The following is a 15,651-nucleotide window of genomic DNA, read 5'->3' on the forward strand; positions in this document are numbered from 1 at the left end:
CCCTTTACCTTTACCTATATACCACCTTAGCCTACGATGGAGGGGCTTAAAGCATTGACACCCCAAGAAGTTCTGCCTTCTCCCCTAGCCATAGCAGCTTTTTGTATTCTAACTAACTCTGATCTGAAGGAGTTACTGCTCTCTCTGGTGAGATTTCTCACTTTCCTTTTGTTCTCCTTAATGGCCCACCCCAGATGATCACTTGAACATGGGGAAGCCAATCTGGCTTTCCTTTTAAATGCTAAATCCAGTGCCTGTCACCCAGAAATTAGAAGGAGTGCCCATGAATTAGAAAGCAGGGAGTCCAGGCACCTAACAAATTCATAACAATACTTGGGGTGGGGGCTGGGAGCAGGGCCGGCGCGTCCATTTAGGCGAACTAGGCAATTGCCTAGGGCGCCAAAATGGAGGTGACGCTGGCCAGGCTTGGGCGGGACGGGCTAGCAGCAGCTTCTTCGCTGTAGCGGAGAGGTGCTGCTTGCCCCCTACACCACCATTCCGGCTCCCGCTAAAGCAGGCTTTGGCGGGGGGCGGGGCGGGCGAGCAGCAGCTTCTCTGCTACAGCGGAGAAACTGCTGGTTGCTTCTCCACCACGCCCACCTCCCGCTAAAGCAGGCTTTGGCGTGGGGGCGCCAGAAGGTGGTTCGCCTAGGGCGCCAGAAACCCTAGCACCGGTCCTGGGTGGGAGCCCATGTCAGTATAAAGCAGTATCATACTGCTTTGAATGTATGGTGTGAATGTGGCCAAGGTGTCAGCCAGCATGTTTTGTTGAACTGCAACCCCCAAATGCAACACTGAAAGGCATTCACAGAGGCTACCCTACAGCTCTGGGCTTTTCATCTGCATGAGATTCACCAAATTCAGAGCCTGACCAACTTTCAGAATCACAGCTTTTAACTGAATAACGCTTTTGAAAGATGGTGGAATGCTGAAATCCACATGTAGTGTTTTTCTAAGTTTTAGATTTCATTCTGAATGGCTTCAAGTCATTATAATTTTGCATGCCTCTGTATCTGAAGAAGTGTACATGCACACAAAAGCTCATATCAAGAACAAACTTAGTTGGTCTCTAAGGCGCTACTGGAAGGATTTTATTTATTTTTTATTTTTATATATTTCTGTTTTTTAAGTATTATAACTTGCCCCAAGCTCTTGGTAATATATATTTGGGGGTGGGAAGGACATGGGGAGATAAGGATCTGAACTAGTCGCCTGAATTTTGCTTTCTCACACCAAAGAGAAAAATGAAACGAACTACATACCTGGGTAAGCTTTTCATGTTCTCCTGAGGACATGCTTAGATGCAGGATGTGGTGAAACCTTTGGGTATTTGGATTAAGGGAAGCTCTAGCTGAGGTCACATGGAACAGGTTGTCATCACCCCCGTTAGCAAGGAGGTGGGCCGGAATTGAAGGGTCCAAACCTATTCTCTGCCTTGGAACACAAGCAGGAAGCAGAAGGGTTAAGAAGGTCATGCAGTTTAAAGCTTCCCCAGGGTGCTGTGGAGGGAAAGGCAGGGGAGAAATCAAGCAACATTGAACTTTGCAGTTGTCAAAATGTGGAGACATGATTTCATGTAATTTTGTTTTCAAAACAAATAATTTTTGCTATATTTTCATAATTTTTAATCACCATTTAAAAAGGAATCAGTACTGTATAGCATTATGAGCGTACCCAGGAGGGAGCAGGGGGGCAGCTGCCCCCCCCTTAGAAGCAAAAAAATAAATGTTATTGGCAGCCTAAAAGGAAAAAAAAAGCTCAAGACTGGTCTTTCTCCCCCTCCCAAAATCTCAATAACAATTGAGCTCTTCTGCTCTTGCCAGGCAGTTGGCCACTCTGTGTGTGTGTGTGTGTGTGTGTGTGTGTGTTGTGCCGGCTGTTTCCCCCTCCCTCATGCTGACAAAGAGCTGGCGTGCCTATCAGAGACCGGATCCTAGCCTGCACCCTGCTTGGTCAAATGGGGATGCAAGCTGAGACTTGGGCAGTGTCAGGGGGCGAATTCATCGTTGCAAGGGAGCTTGGCAAACTGAGTTCCCTTGCATGGTGAGTAGTTCCTTTGCGAGGACTGAGGATCCTGGGAAACTGAGTTTTTCAGCCATTTGGGGCTTTCTGTTTGGGGGGGGGGGAGTTTTTCTGTTTTTTGAAGCTGTTTTTGTTTTTGAACCTGAACGACCATGGCTTGCCCCCCAGCCTGTGTTTTGATCCTGGGTACGCCCCTGTATAGCATACTACTTTACGTAAACCACTTAAATTCTAAGCTGTATTTAAGCACTGCCAAATAAATAATTTTAAAATTTATCTCACGCTGTTCTACCAAATACAGGTCCTCCATGCACAAACATCAGGAAAAAAAGAAAGAATCTGCTTGGTTTCCCCCAGTTTTACCTGTGTGGCCACTGTGAGGACAGGACGCTGGACTAGATAGGCCACTGGCCTGATCCCACGGGCTCCTCATAAGTTCTAAAGGATCTGCTGAATGAAACATGGAAGCTCTCCCCCCCCCTCACCTCTGCACTTTCGGAAGCTGGAAGATCTCCTGCCAGATGGAGAACAGCCCTTTGTTCTGGTCTTTAGAGCCAACCTGCGTGGTCTGCACGGTCCTTGCATTCAGTTCCTTCTTACCTCGACTGTGCAGGAACTTAAAAAAAGACAACAAAGGGAGATTTGAATACATGGAACGGGGTTGGCGGGCCTGTCAATTTCGGACTCTCCAAGTTTTTCCTTTTACTAAGCATAATTTCAGTTCTCCACACTTTCACATCAGTTTGCTATAAAGTGTTAATGTGGTGCAGTGGTTAATGTTGGAAGAGGACCCGGGAGAGACCAGGGTTCAAATCCCCATTCTGCCATAAAGCTCACTGGATGCTCGTGGGCCAGTCACAAATAATTTTTACATTTTTATTTCTCTCTCTCTCTCTCATGAAAATTCCTTGGCATTTTGGTGCAAAGTTCTCCTGATAAACACATTTTTCTATGCAGCTTTGATTACTACGGTACACACATTTTGTTTTGAAAGCAATTCCCCCCTAACAATGCACATTTTAATGTAATTTTCACCCAAATATGTGCTTTTATACACATTTCCCCCTAATATATGCACTTCTGTGTCTTTGTTGTTGTTAGAGGACTGCATCACAAAACTCAGGCAAGTGTGAATTTCAAAGAAGGGCTGTGTTTTGGTTTGTGCATTGATTCTTGAGGTGGTTCCTCATTAAAATGCAAACAAAACAGAAATTCTCCTTTCACCCCTAGTTGATGAAGTTACCTGCAGGGTGTTAATACAAGAGCGGATGTCATTCTCTGCCTTTTCACACAAGGCCAAGAGGGCCCCTGTGTCAGCCTTCATGCCTTGCTTAACGGTGATCTGAAATGCAAAAATATGTATATTAGAGGCAGCTGCATACAGGTGAAACTCAAAAAATTAGAATATAGTGGAAAGGTTCATTTCTTTCAGTAATTCAACTTAAAAGGTGAAACTAATACATGAGATAAGACTCATGACATGCAAAGCGAGATATGTCAAGCCTTTATTTGTTATAATTGTGATGATTATGGCGTACAGCTGATGAGAATCCCAAATTAACAATTTCAACTTTGGGGTTTTCATCAGCTGTACGCCATAATCATCACAATTACAACAAAGGCTTGACATATCTTGCTTTGCATGTCATGAGTCTATCTCATATATTAAACTCCAGTAGCTAATGAAAACAATTGCTTACATAAATGGACTTTTCCACGATATTCTAATTTTTCGAGTTTCACCTGTATGTCCCATATGAATATATTTATTTATATATAGTTAACTAAATTTATTTATTTCATAAAATTTCATAAAATTTATATACCACTTGTTTTTTTAAATGTATTTTAATTAAAGATTTTCTTGATTTACAAAAGTATGTGCAACGTCTCTCTCTCATATTCCCCCCATGTAACATTTTTACAAATCAGTTTCATTTGTTCCTCAAAGTAGTTTGCAGAAAAGATAAACAATAAAATTATCACTATGAAAAATTAACCCTTATGATTTTAAGACTTTCAAAAAGATAAAATAACAACAGAGTAGAAATAGATTAAAAGTCGCATCAACTTTCCAAACATATGCTGCTTAATCAACAAAAACCTAAACAGTCTACACAAAGCTGTGTAAAATATTTATTAAAAATAATAAAATTGAATGGATAATAAAGAAGCATAATGAAGAAGTGAGCTAGCTTTTGCCAAGCTTCCCTGGATTGCTTGCCTGGCGGCCATTTTCCTCACAACAGAAAACACCACCGGGGCCAGGTGAGTTCTTTAAACACTGACACAGGTACAAAGTTCATGCTGCAGGGAAGTATAGTCCCAAGGCAACGGAAGAATAAATTATTTTGGATTTGGGTCTTACTTCGTGCAGCCTCTGGACCAGCCTGGATGGGGCCGTTGAGGGGAAGTTGAGAAGGAAGGCTTGCTGCCTCAGCAGACGCAGAGAAGGGACATACCTAGAAAAAGAGAAGAGGCAGAGATGTATATTGGCAGAGAAATAATTGAAGGAGTCCTGAGTTAAGCATAGTAGGTCTGCCGCTAGAGGCCGAGTTGCAAAAGCTATGGATGGGCCTAACACAGATACTTACAAGATCTGTTCATCGCAGAGCATGCTGGGGATTTAGGACATTGTTTTCAGAGTGGAATCCATTCATTTGCACCCTCATCTCCAATTTGTTTTTCGAAATAATTTTTGATTTTACAAGTGTATATCCATATTTAGCGATTTCTCCGAATCTCTAGACTTCCCACCTTCCCCATCATGGGTCCTATTATAAACCTTTTCAACTGCATATTATTTCATCATCCAAAATTTGTGTCTCTCCATAATATCTTCTACGTTACAAGCGTTATTGTAATCCTGCTAATGTTCTCATCAGCTTACAGTGGTCTCTCAAGTAAATTATAATTTCCTCCCATTCTTTAATGAAGTTTTGGTCTTCTTGGTTGGTTCCTGAGCTTTCCGGTCAGTTTTGCCATTTTGACATAGTCCCAACAGCTTAGTTTGCCATTCTTCTTCATCTCTAATTTGTATGTAGTACAAGTTTCTGGACAAAAAGGTTCTGAGAGTAGAGGTGGTCAGGGCTGAGGGGAGAGGGGACTTTTAGTTCAGAGACCGAAGAATACAGAAATCAAAGGGTAGGTGGGATGACACAAAAGATACACATGTTCAGGGTTTGAAATATAATAATGGGATTTTTCAAGTTTCAGCTTTGAAAATTCAGATGTTTCTCCTCAAGATCTGGCAGGTCTAATGTGGGAAATGAAGCTTTTTAGGCCCCTACTGATAAATAGTAACCAGTCATGATGACCAATGCCATTCCCACAATGCTTTGCTTCAACCCCCAAACAGGGAGTGTGGCCATGCTCCCATAAGTGTGAATTTATTTATCTGATTACATTTATATCCCACTGTTTTCTCCAAGCTCAAGGTGGTGTACATGGTTCTTCCCCATCTGAATTAATTCCCACAACAACCCTGTGAGGAAGGTTGGGCTGAGGGCAGTGACTTGCTCAAGGTCACCCTGTGAGCTTCACAACCCAGTGGGGATTTGAACCCTGGTCTCCCCCAGGTCCTAGTCTGACCACTATGCCACACCTGCCCACACAGAATCTTACTGGTCGTTGCAGATGCAGATGATTGGCCGCAGAAGGAGCCCCCCTTCTTTTCGCCTCTTCTTGCCGCTTGCCCCGCTGGTACTCCCTCCTGATTCCACCTCTGCTGCTTTGCGGTTGATGATGCCCAACAGCACATTGATGGATGCCTGAAGAAGAGATCAGGGCAGAACAGAAGGAAAGGTAAATTCTTGGCGGGGAGGGGATGGTGTGACCTCATGGCCAACACACTCTCCACCTTACATGAAGAGATTCTCTCTCTCTCTTTCTCACCATAGGAGCCCCGTCAATCTCATCGATAATCAGGCAGTTGGGCTTCTCGTTGGCTCCTAGCACAGACTTCATCTGGGTGGCTGCTTCAATCCGTGTTTTGAAGACATCGGGGCTTCGGTCATCGCTGAAACAAAAACCCTGCCTCAGAAAGGTTGGCAGAAGTGCGCCGATAGTGGATAATTGAACTCCATAATTTAACTATGCTCAGCATTAAGAAGTACAGCCTTTTATCTGTCCTGAATCTCCCAACATCTGCTGGATCCAAAGCTGGCCCCTTTTCTAGGGAGGGGCCTGATACAGAATAGCTGGAATTGTCTCCCAGGAGAGCTGCGTAGTGCCGCCATTCATGCTACCAGTACTTTAAAATTCCTGCTGAAAACCCAACATTCCGGTGAAGCCTTTGGGCTCAGCCTACCACCTCTCATGCCCTACTGTGTAAATCTAATCCGATCATGTGCATCTGAAACCACACACTGCTTCCTTTGCTGCTCCTTCTGTCAAATATTAAGATTCTGAACTCCTTGAGGCAGGATCTTGTCCTTTTGTTACTCTGCAATAAAGCAGGTGTGGGGAACCTTTGGTTCAGTACAACCTGAACTACAACTCCCATCAGGCCTAGCAAGCATGGCCAATGACCAGGGATGATGGAAGTTGTAGCTCAGCAACATCTGGAGGCCCAAAGGTTCCCCACATATGAAATAAAGGAATACAGCCTGTAAAGTGGCTTAAGCCAAGCCTGTAACTTACGTCACGACTTGCACCCATTTTACAGATGTGACAAGGAAACAACTGAGCCTCCAAAAGGCTCAGGGCCTAGAGGGGATATGAACATGTGATGACTGCTTCTAGTACTCTAGTCACAGTGCATTTGTAGCCTCGCAGTGGTTTAGCCTGAACGTACCAGAACTTGCAGGTGGTAGGGAACCCAGAGAAAGGCAAAAGGCTCCTTGGCTGGCTCACCTGGCGTTCATCTCCACTGCGTTGTACCCAGCATGTTTCACAATGACGTGAGCCAAAGTGGTCTTCCCCAGGCCGGGTGGTCCACACAGGAGGGCAACCTGCAGGCAACATACAAAGAGAAAAGCCACAATAACATCAAAACCCAGGGCTTTACAGCAAAGCTTGCAAGCACTTTTTACACCTTACAAGGAATTAACCCTCCTGTGGTTCCAGCAACAGGGATTAGAACATATTCCCCAAACATTTTATCCATGGTAGGGTCAGCCTCAACTTTCACTTTGTTACGACCAGGTGTGGATCTAAGCTCCTATTCCAATTTTTGTAGTGTAACAGGTTAAGGACAGAAGAACAGCCTGCTGGATCAGGCCAGTGGCCCGTCCAACATCCTGTTCTTACAGTGGCCAACTGGATGCCTCTGGGAAGCCCATAAGCAGGACCCGGGCACAAGAGTCTCTCCCCTCCTGTGGTTCCAGCAACAGGGATTCAGAAGCATCTCTGCCTGAAACCATGGAGGCAGAGAATAGCCATTGTGGCGAGTAGCCCTCAAAAGCCTCCTCTATGAATTTGTCTAATCCTCTTTTAAGGCCATCTAGGTTGGTGGCCACCCCTGCCTCCTGTTTAACTCTGTGCTGCACGAAAAAGTCCTATTCATTTATCTGCCCTGAATTTTCCAACGTTCAGCGTCACTGCATATCCACAACTACTAGTGTGGGATGCGTGCGGATAAATATGCATGGGATCAGCCTGCACATTCATTTTGCAACTTTTAATCACTGCACTGGCTTTCCATTTTGCATCTACTCCCTTGGTGGAGAAGGGTATTCCAAAGAGGGGTCACTTCTCTGGTTTCCTCCACACTTAGAACATCAACGATTACAGCTGTTTGCTTTTCCATAAGAGGACTTTTCCGGGCCTTTCCGGATCTGCCTGCTATGCATTTACTGTGAGAGGCCAAGGCAGCATAAACTGGAAATGATTAGGCCAAGCAAACAGCCTCTTGTAGATTTTTGAGGGGGTATTTGCTGAGACCTTTTGCAAGTGCCCTAGAAGTTCCCCAGGTGCCTACAGGATCCATGTGGACAACTCCCTGGCCCCAACGCCCTTCTCCACCTCAGCCAGCCTCCCTCACTTTGTATTTTGGTCGGTTGTGATGGTCCAGCTCGGCCTCCAGGGCCTCCTCTGTCAACTGGGCTTTGCTCTTCCATTTGCTCTGCTGCTCTTTGAGGTGTCTGGATGTCTGGTGAGCCTCAGTGCTTGTCTTGGGCTTCTTGGTGGGCTTCTCCTTCCCAAACACAACCGTGTCCCAAAGCTTGAGCCACTTCAAAAGGCAGCGATTTGTGTACTGAGGGGGGGAGAGAGAAGAGGGTCAGGTTAACCTTCCTCAAATGCAGCAAAACACACAGAATTTTCCAGTCAGCTTCGGAGGCCCTCCTCTTGAGTACACATAAGCAGTGAGGTCACCACTGAAAAGGCCCTCTATATCATGAAGGCGTTTTCAGTGGTGACCTCACTGCTTATGTTAATTATTATTATTTTCATTTGTGAGTTGCCTAACATAGGGCAGCCTTTACACCAAAGCCTCCTGGCAAAATGCAATGAATAAGTAGCAATACTCATGTAAAATGCTAAAAAGGGGGTTGAGAAGGCTTAAAATAGGTGGAGATGCACGTGCTCCTTCATTAGAAACAAACTGCTTTACCTATTTTGTTTTAGGGCCAGGCCCTGCTTCTGAGAGAACATGCAAACTTTCAATCATATACTATTTAGAACGTGTTTGGTGGTAAAACTGTGCTACAGGGGCACTACTGAAAGATGAAGGAAAACAGTCTCCCCTTAAACTCTCATGAAACCTTCTTAGCTTCCACTTTCACTGAACTCCCCCCCCTTAAGCTTTTCTTTACCACCACAGGGACTAGAAACTTAGAAAGGACATCCGGGTTCCCTAGAGGAATTTTATACTCAGTTGCAACTGCTGAGCTTCTGCCAGGCGGCTGCAAGCGGCATGGAGAAATGGCGCCCCCTGAAGAGCAACGGTTGACGAGAAACTCTTACATCATCACTGAGCAATTCCACGTAATGCCTGGGAGCGAACCGATCAACCCAAAGGGACCCCTGAGCCTCCTCCCCGTCCTCTTCTGTTGTGCCAGTCTTCCTTTCTTCCTCACTGGGGGCCGAGGCTTCGATCTGAGTCTCCTCATCCCCAAGACACCTGCAAGAAGGAAGACTTACTTTGAAAGCACTATATTGCTGGGCGGGGAGACTACCTATTAGCAGAGCTCAAAAAGCTTCCTGCTCATCTATTACAACATCCTACTGCATCAGGCCAATGCCTCATTTAGTATCTAGTCTAGCATCCTAATCTCACAGTGCCCACCCAGATGCCCCAATGGGAAATGCACAAGCAGGATCTGAGCACACAGAAGCATTGCTGCATTAAGACTGTAGAGGCAGAGCCTAACCACCATGGCCAGTAGCCCTCAAAAGCCTTATCCTCCAAGAATTTGTCCTCCAATAATTTTCTTTGAAAGCCATCCAAGTTGTTGGCCATCACTGCTTCCCGTGCGGGTGAGTTTCACAGTTTAACTCTTTGCTGCATGACTTTAGTACAGTCGTACCTTGGTTCTCAAACTCAATCCGTTCCAGGAGTCGGTTCGAAAACCAAGGTGCGGCTTCTGATTGGCTGCAGGAGCTTCCCGCATTGGAGCATTGGACGTTTGGCTTCTAAAAAATGTTCAAACACCAGAACACTTACTTACGGGTTTTCGGCGTTTGGGAGCCAAAACGTTTGAGTACCAAGGCATTCGAGAACCATGGTATGACTGTACCTTTATTTATCTGTCCTGAATCCAAGCAAACTTACATGTCTCTGCCTGTGTATTTATAGCTGTCCAAGGCTGAACTTGCCAATCCAAGAGAAAGAGAGAAAGGGCTCTAGTGGAGTGGCAGAAAGTCCCAGGTTGTGTGTGAAAGCCACTGCCAGTCAGAATAGACAAGCTGGGGGAATGTGGACCCTCCCTGAGCCACACCCATTTGGAAGTCCTATCCTCTATCCCCTCTACCAAGTGTTCTGGCCTGGCTGTGATATGTCCTTGAGCTCTTGCCGGCCTGGATGGAAGACCACAAGATGTGAGAGGGTGTGCAGAAACCTCAGACTTTGTGCATGCAGCTCCAATATACACTTATGTACAAACGTCTCAGCATCACTGCTCCACCCACTTTGCCTTTGGCCCTGCCCATCACTGGACAGCAGCACCCAGAATGCTGCCTACCAGCTAATGTGCTCCTTAAAGCAAGCAAGCAAGCCATAAATAAATAAAGCTTCCCACCTTTATCATAGGTAATACTGACCCATTTCAAGCAATGACTCTATTCAGTATAACCCAGCTTCCTATTACCCTAGAAAAGCCTTTCGGAGGAAGAACCACCAAGCCCACCTGTTCAGAACCTCCATCAGCTTCTGTGAAGACTCACGGATCTGTCTCCGGCGCTGGAATGAAAAGGAGAATGCAAAACTAAAAGCAAAAACACTCACGTAGTGGAGGACGATGAGTGTGTGGTTCTGTTGCATGACAGGCACTTCATCCTTTGCTTTTAAGGGGCATCTTCGTTTAAAAGCAAAATCTGAACTGGACGAAGCTATTCTGTACATCAGGAATGTGGAACCTGTGGCCCTCTGGATGTGGTGGGACTGCAACTCCCATCATCCTGGGACATCCTGGGAGCTGGAGTCCAATCACTTAGGGAAAGCCACAGGTTCTTCATTGCTGTTCTACATCTCATTTTGAGTGGGCTGCCAGGAGCACAGTGTTGTCTCATGTTCCACTCCACTGTGGTTTGCGTTTGCTCAAAAGGGGTTTGGCTGATGCATGCGTCTACCAGGAGAGGTCAAAAGTCCCAGTTTGGGTACACATCTCAGCATATTAAACTGACATGCACACAGGTCTCGTGTACTGGCCTTCCCCTTTTTGTTGCACCACGACTGAAGGTTTAATTAACCATAGTTTCTTGCTGCATCTGGACTGGGTAACAACAATTATCAGGATTAGAACAAACTAGGGATCTGAAACCACAAAAGGACAATACCTCTTCAGTAACTTGTTCCTTTACGTAGGAGAATGGGACGCCCAATAGCTGAAGTGGCCTCTCTCTGTTCCACCCAACCGAGCTGGAGAGCTGCAGAAAGCAGAACAGATTTTCACACAAATTAAAGATAGAAGGTTGCCCACCTCCCCCTGAGCTGCAACAGTGAAAGGAAGAGAGTGGGTGTAGCGAGTTGTAGAAGAGCTCTGCTTCTTGGTCCCGCTGGTACCTGCGTTCCCATCCCATCATCCTTCACAACCATGAAGACTCGGGTGCCGTCGGTGGAGGTCACGTTGATATAGTCCCCCAGGATGGGCGGTCGCTTGAGGACTTTCCTGCTGAGTTTTTCTTCTGGTGGTGTAACATGCAGTGGGAACATGTCGCTCACCCCTGTGCCATCTGGGATCCCAAGTGCTTCAAAGTGAGTCCTTTGAGGTCCAGGAAACACAAGGAGAAGAATAATCAGAGGGCTCAACACCATCCTTCAAAACATGACGTCAGAACAGATTTTGGAGAACAAGTGCAAACGCTAGACTTGTTTGAAACTTAACTGAGTTCCAGGGTTGCGTTATGCCTAACGCTGACCTGGCACCAGACATGAAGTCCTCAGAGTTGAGGACCTCAAAGTCCTACAAGACCTTGAGGAGCAGGCTGTGCCCCTGTATACAATGTGAAGGATCCCATTGAAGATCCCTCTGGGTTGATACCTGATGAAGACCCCTGAAACTGTCAGAGGAGAAGGTGGAGAAGCAACCCATTTCTCAGGAAGTGCTGGCATCAAAAGCTTTGGGTCCTGGTCAGAGTGACAATATAGCATATGTCTATGGATTCAGAGTTGGTCTACTCATGCATAAACAATCCCTGACACTCCTTCACTGCTGGCAGCTGAAGTTAGGGTGTGGTCTAGGAGGCTGGCATATATAAGGCCTCCATCTTGCTGGAAACAACACTGGTCTCTCTTCCTTGCTGAACTCCCTATGATATTCACCTTAGGTTGTTTCCCGACTACATTTCTGCATAACGTTTAGGACCTAGACTGATTCTCTGTGCTTTACACACTGGGCTTGTTGAGATTATGAGGCACCTTGAACCCTGCTTTCTTAGGTGTTTTGGTAAAAGGCTTTATTCTCTTTGGACTGAGACCCTAACCCCTGCCTCTCAGGGCCCCACCTGGAGCACGACAAGCTGGGGAGCCTGTATGTTGCTGGGACTACCCATATCGGCAAATGTTGTTACATCATCCTGAGATCCTTGTGCCATAACGTGATGGTAACCATGATCATAGGAAGAAGAAACGTTACAGTCCGCAAATCACCAAGGAGCCAGCTAAGCCACCAACCCCATGTCATGCTGCATATTTCATACAGTGGCTAGTTTTAGGCACTTGATAAAAGCTAAACAAAAAGCAAAAACAAAAAAACCACCCACTATTTAATCAAGAACCTGGTGCCCTCCAGACCTGTCGAACTACAACTTCCATAATGCCCGGCTACTGGTTGTGCTGGCTGGGGCTGATGGGAATTTTAGATAAAAAACATCTGGAGGGCACCAGGTGGTCGGAGAAGGCTACTCAATTACTTCAACAGGGCTAATTGAGATTTTGAAAACTGTGCAATGAGGGCAACATACTGAGTCAATAACGCTCTCCCCCTTCCCACCAGAACGCTCACCTTTCATCCTGCAGTTCAGAACCGGCACCTGGAGGAAAAGGGAGAGATGCTCCATTCTGAAGTGGCTCTTTAATAGCTCGCTCTCCCACTGTCCCAAAATCCAGCTTCTTCACGGCTTCGAATCTCCGTTGGCGCTTTGGCTTTGGAGCTGTCAGACCCAAAATGAGGTGAACAGCCATTACAACAATGTGGGCTGTTGGTCTTCAGAGGGATAGCATGCCGCAGCAGGAAGAAAACTGACATGCCAGAAGATCTCATAGAATTGTAGAGTATGAAGGGACCCCTATGGCCATCTAATCCAATCCGCTGCAATGCAGGAACCACAGCTAAAGAGTCCCTGACAGATGGCCCTAGAAAATACCCTATCGCACCCACACATTATAGGGACAGTGTGTATAGTGGTTAGTGTTGGATTAGGATCGGGCAGACACAGGCTCAAATCCCCCACTCATCCATGGAATGGTCTTGGGCCAGTAATTGTCCCTCAGCTTGGCCTACCTCACAGGCTTGTGAGGATACAGTGGAGGACTAACAAAACACTATGCTGCTTTGAGCCTTGCAGAAGAAAAGCAGGATATAAATAAGACGACCTCCTGCCAAGCTGGTATCAAGCAAATTGGCACTACTTGTATGAAAAACTCACAGCACACAGCAAAACCTACTTTGAGTAGCAGCAGTCTCCTGGAGAAGCTGACTTGGAGAGATTTCTGGCTCCGCTGCAAGGTATTCTCGCTTCCCAGACTTCAGACCCAGACAGTTGACGGGCTCCTCGGAGAGGACCTGGCCTTGAGAAGCCCTGCATGGCCGACTAGCTACAGGACTGGAGCCCTTAACCAAATCCCCGGCAGCGAGGGCCTCTTCAAACGTACGCTTTCTGCTTCGGAACTTGGACACCTTATGGGAGGGTGCCTGGTGTGCTTCTTCTGAAAGAAAGGAGTTGAAAACCAGAGAGAGCATGACTTGGGCAATACCTGGTGGCACTGCAGAACTTTTCTTTTTTTAGAAGAGAAATAGGTCAGATTATCTAACGATCCATTAGGAGTTACAGTGGGGTCCCATACCAGCTCTGTGAGGTAATTTAGAGACAAGAGCTGCTATAAAATTTGCTATTAACTGTACCAAACCTGGTAGCGATAGCTGTAACTGTTATAGCTTGACCACAGTAGTTCAAGTACTGGTAACTCAATGATTCTTCAATATCAACTTCGTTGGACTGGTCATGTTGTTCAGAAGCCTGATTATCGACTTCCAAAGCAACTACAGTCGTACCTCTACTTACGTACCCCTCCGGATACATAAACTTTGGATTGCGAACGCGGCAACCCCAGAAGTGTATACTTCCGGGTTTTGCCTCACGTGCGTGTGCAGAAGCGCTCTATCGCGCCGCGTGTGTACGCAGAAGCGGTGCCTCTGGATACAGACTTTTCAGGTTGCTGACGGACCCCAGGAATGAATTAAGTTCATACCCAGAGAGTCCACTGTACTCTATTCCGAACTTAAAAATGGAAAGCGTAATGCTGGTCAACAAAAGAAGCTTAAAGACTCTCTCAAGGCAAATAATAAAAAAGTAGTACAAACACCGACAACAGGGAAACAGTGGCCCACAAGCGTTCCAATTGGAGAACGGCCTTTACCAAAGGTGTCATGGACCTTGAAGACTCTCAAACTCAGGGCGAAAGGGAGAAACGTGCTGAGAGGAAGGCACGTTTGGCAAACCCTCACCATGATCAACTCCCGCCCGGAAACCTATGTCCCCACTGTGGAAGGATGTGTGGATCCAGAATTGGCCTCCACGGTCACTTACAAACTCACTGTTAAGACCATGTTCATGGAAGACAATCTTTCTCTGCTGCGTGTGATCGCCAAAGAAGACTGGTGCTCAAAGATCTGCACTGGCAGACTATTTGCTACTGGGCCAAGTTCAAGGTTTTACTATGTGCATATAAAGTGCATTATGGGTTGAGTAGCCCATACTTGAGATTGACTGCACCACTTTGACTGCTTTGATCTGCAGAACTTGCATTTTTAGAAATGTTAGAAAGTATCTGTTCCAGTTTTACAAGAAGTCTTCCTTTTAATAGGGCTGCACCTGCACATTTTTAATATATCTGTTTAAATAAGTTTTCGCTGATTTTATGGGTTTAAAAAATAGTTTCCTGTATTTTAGTTGCGTTTTAGCCACAATTTTATTATGAACAGTGCTTGGAGCTTTGCTGTTTGTTTGTTTGTTTATTTATTTATGCAGATCTATAAACCATTTCGCTGATGTAATGATGGTATGGGGTTCAAGAACAGAGCTGATGTAATGAGGATAAAATCACATATACATTTACCTGGAAGCAAGCCCCACTGAACCAAATGTGATTTACTTCTAAGTGGACATGTACAGTATAGAATTGGTCACTGGGGACAGATCTGCCTTTCCCCCTCTGCTGAATTTTTGACTGGAACCTCCTCAGGGACAGGACCTGTCCCCCAAGTATACTGGTGGAGTTCTTTAATACATACTACTGGTGAGTATTTTGGATTTTTACAACAGGAGGTCTTGCTGCTGTTGCTGCAAAAAAGCGACAGACCGGCCCCTCCCTCATTTCGGCCTCTCCTTAAGCCCAGAATTCTCTGACCGTCCAGAAAGAAGCACATCAGCCCCCACCTTGCAGCTCAGCCAGCGCCTCCAGCTCGTCCGCAAACTGCTCCTCAAATTCATCTTCAATGCCATACAGCTCGTGCTCATCTTCTTCCATATGCAAGATCTCCTGCCTCCGTTGCGAAGCGGACAAAAAAAGGAGAAGGAATATATTTAAAAAGCTCAGTTCCACAAACTCTCTCGCTTTGTTGCTTGGTAGTATGCAACAAAAAAACAACAACCCCCTGCAAGAAAATCAAAAAGCAAACCCGCTTTGCAACTGCAAACAGTACCTGCAACAGCCCAGCTGACTTTTCCTTTTTGCAAACCAGCGCGCGCGCTGTTTCAGTTCCGGGTGAACGTTCCATGCGGCGGAAGGCGCTGATTGGCTGGCGGGTC

General features: G+C 46.0%; 1 protein-coding gene across 1 annotated transcript in view; it reads right to left on the reverse strand.

Moving 5' to 3' along the window:
* The window catches only part of CHTF18 (chromosome transmission fidelity factor 18), a 41,439-nt gene extending 25,797 nt beyond the window's left edge, over positions 1-15,642 (reverse strand). The window contains exons 1-16 of the mRNA XM_033167694.1: positions 15,547-15,642; positions 15,280-15,390; positions 13,289-13,549; positions 12,627-12,774; positions 11,186-11,438; positions 10,960-11,049; positions 10,311-10,363; positions 8,929-9,085; positions 8,006-8,218; positions 6,877-6,974; positions 5,917-6,040; positions 5,647-5,792; positions 4,391-4,484; positions 3,266-3,364; positions 2,508-2,638; positions 1,263-1,434 (exon numbers count right to left, since the gene is read on the reverse strand). Of these exons, the coding sequence (XP_033023585.1) occupies positions 1,263-1,434; positions 2,508-2,638; positions 3,266-3,364; positions 4,391-4,484; positions 5,647-5,792; positions 5,917-6,040; positions 6,877-6,974; positions 8,006-8,218; positions 8,929-9,085; positions 10,311-10,363; positions 10,960-11,049; positions 11,186-11,438; positions 12,627-12,774; positions 13,289-13,549; positions 15,280-15,370 (2,130 nt within the window). The 5' untranslated portion in view covers positions 15,371-15,390; positions 15,547-15,642. The remainder of the gene's footprint in view (positions 1-1,262; positions 1,435-2,507; positions 2,639-3,265; positions 3,365-4,390; positions 4,485-5,646; positions 5,793-5,916; positions 6,041-6,876; positions 6,975-8,005; positions 8,219-8,928; positions 9,086-10,310; positions 10,364-10,959; positions 11,050-11,185; positions 11,439-12,626; positions 12,775-13,288; positions 13,550-15,279; positions 15,391-15,546) is intronic.
* Positions 15,643-15,651: the final 9 nt, after the last annotated feature.

The sequence above is a fragment of the Lacerta agilis genome, chromosome 13 (genome assembly GCF_009819535.1).
Source record: "Lacerta agilis isolate rLacAgi1 chromosome 13, rLacAgi1.pri, whole genome shotgun sequence".
Taxonomy (NCBI): Eukaryota; Metazoa; Chordata; class Lepidosauria; order Squamata; family Lacertidae; genus Lacerta; species Lacerta agilis.